General features: G+C 37.3%; 1 protein-coding gene across 1 annotated transcript; it reads left to right on the top strand.

Annotated features, from left to right (window-relative positions):
- The first annotated feature begins 5,882 nt into the window (after window positions 1-5,882).
- On the top strand, window positions 5,883-10,357 carry LOC127696842 (submaxillary gland androgen-regulated protein 3A-like). Its single transcript, XM_052199762.1, has 2 exons — window positions 5,883-5,936; window positions 9,920-10,357. The coding sequence occupies exons 1-2, from the start codon at window positions 5,883-5,885 to the stop codon at window positions 10,355-10,357; spliced, it is 492 nt and encodes a 163-aa protein (XP_052055722.1).
- Window positions 10,358-10,784: the final 427 nt, after the last annotated feature.

Here is a 10,784-nt window from a genome sequence, read left to right as displayed (position 1 = left end):
CCTTCAGCTTCCAATGAAATATATCTTAAGGAAAAATAATATATCACATTTGCCCAAAATATTTAGTGAAACATTGTTGCCAAGATTATTTCAAGATTTACACTGTTTGGCAACCACATTTAAGCTATCAGGAGAGTTGGCTATAGAAGCTGACAGGTCACTGTGTGCACTGATTTGAAGGAAGAGCTCAGGCAATATGGTTCTTCAAATTGATCACAAACTTGAAGACAACTTAAAGGAAACCAGAGCTAAAAACTTAATGGCGTGTTCACTCTTGCTTATTGGTGGGACACAGTTGGATGCTAGAATGTAGACTTGGGAACATTCATTGTAGACTAACATTACATAGTTTAATGTAAAATCTAGACCAATTAATAAATAATGATTTGTCTTTTGATTACATTTAATAGGAAGACTTCTTCCTTAACTTCTAAGTATCATGAGAATTAAGTTTATCCCATTTGACCAAATTAATGTGTTACTATATCAAATGTTTGTATATCTATGGAAGCCTGTTATTACAAAACAAAATATACAGTAGAAACTATCCATTTTAAAATAATTAATATTGAATCACTAACTACTTAGAAATATTCTGTTGCTCAGACTCTCCATGGACAAATATATGTCATTTTCTCCTGCATCATCTCAAACATCAAAAGTGAAAACTAGACCCACTATTTTTCAGTCAAATAATATGAACTGACAATATTACAGCATTAGTACTAAATTCAAGGTAAAATTCAGAAATTATTTTATTGGATATTTTATTTATTTACATTTCAAATGTTATCCCCTTTCCCAGTTTCCTGTCCAGAAACCCCCTATCCCATCCCCCTACCCCTGCTTCTATGAGGGTGCTCCTCCACCCACCCACCCACTCCCATCTCCTCACTCTGTCATTCTCCTACACTGGGGCATTAACCCTTCACAAGATATACTACATGATGGTTACCTGAAAATTATAAGTAATAAATTTTCAACAGTTGATTAACCATTTCTCTGCTCATATGCAAAGAAGATTGTTTCCTAATTGAAGGCAGCAATTATTATTTTTCTCTATTAATTAATTAATTAATTAATTAATTAATTAATTTTCACATTGCATCCTGGTCACTGCCTCTCTAATGCTCACACCCCTCCCTCACCCTACCCCCCCCCCCAGTGCACAGTCCTTCCTCCATCCCTCCTCCCCTTCTTCTGTGAGCTGTAGGCAGGGATGCTGCCCCCCCAGCTATTCTCCCACCCTAGCTCTTCCAGTGAAAGTAGACAGTTCCTTTCCCACTGAGGCCACACAAGGCAGCTCAGCTAGAAGAGCATATCCCATGGAGAGGCAGCATCTTGTTCAGGACCCACATGAAGACCAAGATGTAGTTGTGCAATCTATGTGAGGGGAGGCCTAGAGCCTGCCAGTGCATGCTCTTTGGCTGGTAGTTCAGTCTCTGAGGCCCCCAAGGGTCTAGGTTAGTTAATCTGTTGGTCTCCCTGTGGAGGTGCTATCCCCTTAAGAGGCTGAAATCTTTCCTCCTATTCTTCCATAAGAGGTTCCAAGTTCCATCCACTATTTTGACTGTGGGTGACTGCATCTGTCTGAGTCAGTTGGTGCATAGAACCTCTAGAGTTCAGCCATACTAGACTTCTGTCTGCAAGCATAACAGAGTATCATTAATGGTGTCATGGACTGGCACTTGTCCATAGGATTCGTCTCAAGTTGGGTAGTTATTACTCGGCCATTCCCAGTCTCTGCTCTGTCCCCAATCCCTGTAATTCTTGTAGACATGATAAGTTTTGGGTTAGAAGTTTTGTAGGTTAATGTTCCTAATTCTCTACCAGGGTTTCTTCCACAGGTGATTGAAAATTGTAACGTTGTTTGAACTTTTCAGTGTGGGGATTTTGCAAAAACTCTGCAGAAATCAGTCACTGATATGACATCTCTAATTCAAACCATATCTTATAAGACCAGAACCTTAATCCAGGCAATGGGATGTTTCATACTTTCAGAGAATTTGTGAAGCAGTCTATAACTTCTTATTTGTATAATTTTCCAATCAAAAATTCTAATTTTGCTTCCAAATTTTGACAGAAATAAGTATCTAACCTCAGGGCAAAAAACATCAACTATCAACTGACTCTGTACTTCTCTTTGTATGTGTGCTAATCTAACTATATTAGAAAAATATTATTACCTACTACATAAGTTTCTATCAAAGCAATAGCATGATTCTACTGTTCTTTGGATTTACTGTGACAAGAGATATAAGCTGTGTGAGAGTATTCTTCCAGAGGGTATTAGGTTCATGAATTAGTGATTATTTCTCTCCCTGTCAACATGTACTTCTCTTTTTTTTTGTTTGTTTGTTGACCTATAAGATGGATTTGCCTGCAAGAAATATTGGTGTCACTGTGGCAGGAGGTTATGGAAGTAACAAACCAATTTTTGAATGGATTTAAAACCTATTGCAATAGATAGAACCATACCTGACACTGGTAAAGTGGTCAAAGATCTGTGATTATATGGGTCATGGTCCTAAGAGAAAATCTAATACTATTAATCTAACAAGACAACATAGCAATATACAAACTCATAATGAAACACTAATGTAACAATAGATCAGTACCTCACTCAGTCATTAAAAAGGCTTCCTCGTACAGTAGAAGTGAACTAACACACACACACACACACAACAGGACACTATGCAAAGAATGAAAGACTTTGGAGCACTCAGTCCTAAGGGGGGGTGTCCTCATCAAAGCCCTCCCATCATACCCATACAGAAAGATTGTAAGATCTAGAGGAGATTGGTGACTCCAAAAACATTGGGCCTTCCATACACATAGGGGCTGACACACATATCAACTCAAGGCAACACGTGCAAACCTACACAGGTTCAAGCCCAATGGAGTCCTTGCACTTCCGTCACTATGAGGAAGATATATGCAACTGATTCATGATTGGCATTATCTCTCATACTGTGTATATGAGCCACACTTCAGGGCAGGCTCCATCCCTAGAAGCAGTCTGACAACACAAAATTAACTAAATGTAATTTTGTAAACGTTTTGGCTCATTTAGTTTTGTTTGGATTTCTTGCTATGGTTTGGTTTGGCTTTGGTTTTGTCTGCTATGTCTTTTGCCTGTTTATTTTCCAAGTGTTTAGGTAAAAATCTCAAACCAAACACCTGGTTGTTTGTGTATGTTTCAGAGTTTTTGTGTTTTTCTGTGTGTTTGGATTCTTTAAAAGCATTTGCTCAGCTGCACTGATGGGCACTCAGAAGGCATTATTAGTTTCAAGGCAACCTAGACCAGTGGTTCTAAACCTGTGGGTTAGGACCACCAGGTCACATATCAGATGCCCTGCATATTAGATATTTACCTTATGATTAATAACAGTTATGAAGTATAAAAAATAACTTATGGTTGTGGTCACCAAAACATGAGGAAGTATATGAAAGGATCACAGCACTAGGGAAAATTGAGAACCACTAACATAAACAATAGAGGCTTAGCATGAGCAGCATAATGACACACTGCCCCCAAGTTATCACAATAAACAAAAACATTAAGCCTGGGGCAAATACAATGCTCTGGGTTTACTCCCAGCATGAAACACAAACAGCTCTGCTAAGTCAACTTTGTATAAATGTGAGGATAATGCAGGAGACAATTTCAGACGTGTACAAACCTGAAAGTTCAAAATTAAAGTACTACTTCATTTTTTTTCAGATTAAAACTTAAAACTGAAATCCACATTATCTAAGCAGATGAGTCATTTATTGTAGAAAGTATGGAAGTTACTAGCATGGTACCTTAAAGAGATAGATAAAGAAGAAGAGAGGGGGAGAGAGAGAGAGACAGAGAGAGAGAGAGAGAGAGAGAGAGAGAGAGAGAGAGAGAGAGAGAAAGGAGCAACATGCATTCAATAATAATTTTCATGCTCTTTCTCATTTTTCTTACTAAATACTCTCTTATAGTCACAAAAGAAATCAGTTTTTTAATGTTTCTACTTCCTAGGTAATATTTATTTTTAAGATGGCATAGCAAATATCATAAGATTAACACAGAAGAAAAGATGTCCTATAAAGTAATCACAATGAACAATTCATTTCTTTTTTTCTTAAAATAAAGGTGTGCACCTAAGGGTACCCTGTATTTATCTGAAACAAAATCACATTTTGACTCACTATACAACTTCCAAAGGAAGCCTCAACAGATAGTGACTGAGCATATTTGGAAATGAAAAAAATGCAGGAACAGACAGCCAAATTGGCAATGATGCTTCCTGTCTGTAAAGCATCAAAGTTGCTTTATCTTCCAACTTGTCTTCTGCATTGCCAAAGAAATTAATAACAACATATATAAGAGCTGAGAGTTCTGATCCTCTGTATTCCACCACTCAAAAATACCTGACCAGAGGGCTTCTGACCAGCACATTCACCGGATGAGAAGATTCTTCACTGTAAGTACCTGGGAATCCGAAGCCCTTTACCTTCATATAAAATGTTGCCCAAACTTCAGAGGTAGCATTTTAATGGACTATAAATAAGTCCATTCTTATTTATATAAGAAATATAAGATATTCTTGTTTCATTATTGTAAAAATAAGTACCTACACGAAACTGTGAATCATGAAATTAATTAAATTTTGAAAATGTATGAAAGCAATAGAAAAGTATTCATGTTGATCACTAAGGCTAGTGAGTCCACCAAAGTCTGCAATTCCTTTTTCTCCTTCCTGTACCTTTTGGTTATTTAACATTCTTTTTTTTTTTCTGAGACAGGGTTTCTCTGTGTAGCCCTGGCTGTCCTGGAACTCACTTTGTAGACCAGGATGGCCTCGAACTCAGAAATCCACCTGCCTCTGCCTCCCGAGTGCTGGGATTACAGGGGCGCACCACCACCACCCGGCTATTTAACATTCTTAATGATGGGCTACTCACAGATGTACTATGAAAGAGAATTATTCTAAAGCATAACCACTAACTTTTCTTGTTTTTAAGCTTCATATGAAATATAGCTTAGGAAAAACAGGTGTGTGACATTTACTCATAATACCTAGTGAAAATCTATTCCTAAGATTCTTTCCACATTTGCATTGTTCAGGTCCCACATTTAAGCTATCGGCAGGGTTGACTAGAGGAGCTGACAGGTCACTGTGTGCAGTGGTATAAAAGAACAATTCAGGTCATCTGGCTTGAGAAATTTATCACAATTCTTGAGACACCTGAGAAGAAAACAGACCTAAATAACACTATTTGGTTCTCTCCTAGTTACTGATGGAACACAGTTGCATAATAGAGAGCAGATTTGAGAAAATTCGTTGTACACAAAATGACTCAGTATACTGTTAAAACTAGACTATGTATTAAGTCGTGCTTTGATCTTTTGCTGTATTTGCATGTAATAGGTAAGGAAGGCTTCTTTCTTATCTATTACATGCCATAAGAAATTAAATATGACCAAGGTAAAGTGGTAGCATCTCAAATATGAATTTACAGAAATTGATGCTATAGAACTTTAATTTTAAAGTAAAACAAAATGCACAAATAAAAAATGTCCACTTCAAAATAATTACTGTTTATCTTAAAGCTTTCTTTTTAAATCCTCTGTTGCTCAGACTCTTCAAGGACAAATATGTGGCATTTTTCTTTAATCAGTTCAAACCTCAAAAATGAAAACTAGCCCTATCATTTGAGAGTCAAATGTTATGAGCTGACAATATTATGCCACTAATACCCAGTCTAAAATAAGACACAGAAAATTATTTTAAGATACACTCCACTATGTATACACCATGTGTTAGGACATGTTCCAAATAATGCCATTGCAATTTAAAAAATAATGATAACCGGCCATTGTGCCTACTTTCAGAGGTTACCAAAAGATGAAGCCACTGTATTTGGTGTTTGACCTCTGGATACTTACTGGATGTTTCCTGGTGAGTATCAATTGTCCCTACCACAAACCTTCTTCTTCTCTTATTAACTTTTACGTCAGACAATTTAATTTATTTTTCTGCATTTCCTAATAAATACAAGTTGCAATTTACTGATGAAATGACGTTTTGATTTCCATTTTGAAAAACTGTTTTAATTTAGTAGTCACAGAGATTGTAATAAATCATTGAGAAAATCACATATATATCCAATAATGTTTACTACTGCATAGTATCAAGATCAATATGAGAATGTCCAAAAGAAAACACAAAAATATTCAGTGAATTCTTTGTTGCATCAGAAATAAAAAATATTGTGAACTATTTTATTAGCAGTTTATACATAGGTAATTAAAAATAAAATTCTGAATGACCTTGCATGCAGTGATCAACATTTAAAATGGAATGCCTTGGAACTCATGGCTGCCATGAGTCAGTGAACTAATAAGACGCAGAGAACACTAGTAACAAAGATGTGTCTTGAAATAGAATAGTTCATCAATAATATGAATAAAAATAATAGGACATGTAGGAGGAAAGAGACAAACAGGACTGTGAGGGCCATGAGGAGTGAACAGGGCATGCACGCCTGACCTTTACTACAAACATGCAAAGAGAGAACGAGGTCAGAGGAAAAAGCAGGCAGCAGGAAGACCCTGGGGCACAAGATCCTGAAAGTAGGGATGATGGTGATTGGTGTTCATTTTCTTAAGAATGTCTTCAATCTCTATGCACTTAAGAGAAAAACAAAAATAGAAAGCTCAGTTTAGGTGTTTTTAAAGGTCACTATAATGATGCAAATAAAAATCAGAAAAGGTGAAAGATGCGGAGATCAGGCTAAACAGAATTGAGGAGCAGGTGCAAAGCTCTGAGATGATGTGGGGTGACTGGACATGGTGCAGTCATTTTCTAAATGAAGTGTGCAAGTTAAAGGAAGTGACATACAGTTAGAGTAAAAGAAAAAAACAGTCAAGTCCCCAAGAAACAATGGAGAAGTCTCCTCTGAACTTGTTAGTGACTTTACAGGCTGCATGGCCTGGACGGGGAGTTCATTCCTACCTGCTGCAACCTCTTGGTAAAGTATGTGCAGATAAATATGGGGGCTCAGAATGAGGATGAAGACAGAGGAAGAAAGATGGAGTCAATATGGAGCATTGCTAGCATCTATCTGCAAAACTGGAGAGGACAGGCCAAAGGCACTTGAGAGGATTACAAAACAGCACCTAAGGACAAATGTCTGGTCACAAACTGCCTATGGCATCTTCTACCACTACTCACAAAACTGGCCTTGAAGGACAAGGTTTTAGAGTTAGCCTAAACTTTGGGATTACTAAAGGAAATGTGTCAGATGACAAGTTAGGGAAAGAACTCAACAGATGAGTGAATGAATGGGCATTGTCTCCAAAAGATCAACTGCCACCAGCTTGACTTAGGGTCGGCAGCACAGAAGCAAGAGCACAGGCTGGCCCTCTGGATGGCATGGCCCTTTGTGTTCCATAGTCTTCCCACCTCATTTCAAAGGCTCCCCTGCCACTGAAGCAACTCTTCACCTTTCATCTATCCAAAGCACTCCACCTTCCTAATGCATTTGTTAACTTAAAGCACATATCAGCTGTGTTTATTTTTAATGTTGAACCTTAGGATAAAATCACTAACCTGGGGGTTAGCATAGCAAGTAAGACACTGAGTGCTCACCAAGTGCAGTACCAGGGCAAGCCCTGCCTAGATGTCTAGGCAACATTAAATGACTCACAGCAAATGGGCTCTGAATATGACTCAGATATGAATCTCAGAATAATTTATCTCACAATTTATCTTATGATTCAAGGATGTAGAAACACATATGATTGTCATTTTTCCCAATGACAAAAGAAAAAGTTTTACTTACTAATGTTGGTGGTACATGATACAACCACAGCATTTACACTACAGAGAGAATCATTCTGCCTCTCTTGGGCCTACATTTGAAACATCTTCTATTGTATCTACTCTATATAGGAACATGAAACACACCTTGAACTCCCTGATTCTAGGCTTAACTTATTCCTTAAAAACAAACTCTGGAACAAGTTTTGAAACATATAGGATTTAAAACTCAGAACAATTCTAAGCTCTATATTGACAGAGACATTTCCCAATGTGTTTGGCAACTACTTCCATTTGGGATTCATTTCAGTGGCCACAATGACTAAGAGCCAGCTTAAAACTTTGTTCATAGTATTTTCTTTCCATTCAATGTCATCTAAGCTTTCATTGAGAACCTGTATTCTCAGAACAATAGGGGAAACATTTTCTTTTTTTTTTTTCTTTTTTCCTTTCCTCATTTAAGGGTTCCTTCTTCACCAAAAAGCATCAAATTAGGAAAGCTTAAATGACTGACACTCCCAAGGGGAAATGATTGCCTTTCAGATTGGGGGAAAAAAACAGCACACCCACCCACCTAAGCAGGGTAAACAGTTACAAAGGACAGGAACAGAAGGCATTGGGTTGTTTTTATAATCTTTCTGATTGCTTGGCTTTTTTTTTATAAGTTTGAATGTGTTTCAAATTAATTCTTTAAAATTATTTCCTGCAGTGTGCATCTTAGGCAGACCAAAATTAAGCAAAGATTGCTTACAGGGAAATGTTACATTTATTCACAGGAATGCTAATTGAACCATATGTGAGTGACAATTTATCATACTCAGAATAGCGAACTTACTTTAATGTAATCCCACCCCTCAAAATTCAATCTTCAGAAATAAAAGGGTCTGACCATTTTTTTTCCTCCGAACTTGTTTTTTTTTTTTTTTTTTTTTTTTTTTAAAGATGCACACTGCAGGGGAAACATTTTCTATGAGTGTTTTTGAGGACTTTTACTTAAAAACGTGTAACAGGTTTTAGTTGCTGCAAAATAAATTACCACAAATTAGGACTGTTTAGGACAAAGTAAAACCCTGTTTATCCTGGCATAGTCTATACTTGGCATGTCCTTTTCTCGAGTGACTCAGAAGGCAGAAGAGGAACTTGGAAGGCAGTTCCACCCTCATCCCAAGGACATCCTTTCATAGTTCATAAAATTCCATCCTGTATCACAGTATTGAGTGGCCATAAGATTATTAATATTTAATGAACATGAAGCAACAAGCTTCTGGGTGGGATTTTCTTATTCCAGTAAGGTGGATTTTCATTGACCTCACACTAGTCACCTCTATTAAGGTCCATTATTCCCTTACCCACACTGGACTATTTTTACACAGCATCACTCCTTTTTATTTCTACTGAATCCCCACCAGTTTCCCTTCAAGTTTATATTTTGATTTTAAAAGAAATATAACATGAACATTTGAGAAGCCGAGGTGGAACCACAGAATGTAGTAAGCACAGTAACCCATGCTCAGAAGACAAACACCATGTATCCTTGCTCACTTCCGAGACTGTAATGACAATGAGTGATTCAAGGTCAGGGTCAATATGGGTAAAGACCAAGACAGTAGAAAGGGGCCACGAGAAGAGTCCCTGCTATTTTCGGGTCATGAGCCAGAGGCCACTCTGAACTGAAATGCTATATGCTTTTCTCCAGTACAAGGAACCTTTATTACAAGTCAAAATACCTGTGTCTGTGACATAACACAGTGGATGGTAAGGTAGTCGCAATGACGACAACAGTAGATGCTTTATAATAAGTGCTGCTCAGCTCCTTATTTTCACTGTCTCTAATGCATGGGTCAATGCTGTTTCTTTAGCCTTTAAAGATTATTTCTCACAAAATCCTCCTCCCACAGTACCAGCTGCCAATATCTCCATAACTCTAACTTCTTTCTGTTTCAAGTATTACAGAACTTTTTAAAAGTCCACAGCTAATAAACTCAGTCCAACACATGTCTTGGGAGAGTAGGTCTTTTAGAAGGAATCTAAAATTACTTCTTTCTCAGAAAGTGTGTATGTTAACAATTCTTTTTGAAATATCTAATTTAAAATTGTTTATTATTTTCTTTCTTCCACAGTCTGGTGAGTGTCACAGAGGCCCCAGAGGACAACATGAGCCTAGAGGACCACTAACTCCTTCAACTCCTCCTCCTCATCTTCATCCTCAGCTTGATCACAATACTGAACAGAATGATCTACCACCTGATACACCCCCTAGAGAAATTTTATCTCAAACATCTTCTATTTTTGTTTATGTTACTGTTTTATTCCTTGGTCCAATATATTCTCAACCACCACCACCTCCTCCTCCTCCTATTCCTTCTCCTCCTCTTGGTTTTCATCCCTCTTATATACAAACTTCTCCACACCCTATACCTCCACATAATGTTCCTGCTCAAACTCCTCCAAGCAATCCTCCTACTCAACCTCCTCCCACAGTACAAGCAAATGTATTACCAGCTGCCAATATTTCCATAACCAACACTACTACACCAAATTCCACTGATACTTTTTAAAGGTAGTGACAAATAATAATTACCTTTTGTCAGTCAGAATAACATAAATAAAAGCACTGTAGGATTTTGTGAGAAATAATCTTTAAAGGCTAAAGAAACAGCCTTTACCCATGCATTAGAGACAGTGAAAATAAAGAGCTGAGCAGCACTTATTATAAAGCATCTACTGTTGTCATCATTGCGACTACCTTACCATCCACTGTGTTATTTGCATAAAAATAATTCTTCCAGAAACCTGACCTTCTTCCAGAAGGCACAGTGGTCATTAGGGGAAATACAACTATAATGAACAATCAAGAGAAAACAATAAGATATCTCCATAAGTGTCACCCATTAAATAATTACTAATCACGGATCATGGTGGTATATATCCATACAGCATTTCCTGAAAATTAATGTGTAAGGTGTCATCATTATATTTGACACA

The sequence above is a fragment of the Apodemus sylvaticus genome, chromosome 11 (assembly GCF_947179515.1).
Source record: "Apodemus sylvaticus chromosome 11, mApoSyl1.1, whole genome shotgun sequence".
Lineage (NCBI taxonomy): Eukaryota > Metazoa > Chordata > Mammalia > Rodentia > Muridae > Apodemus > Apodemus sylvaticus.
Note: the sequence above shows the minus strand (reverse complement) of the source record. Positions and strands in the feature narration are given on the sequence as shown.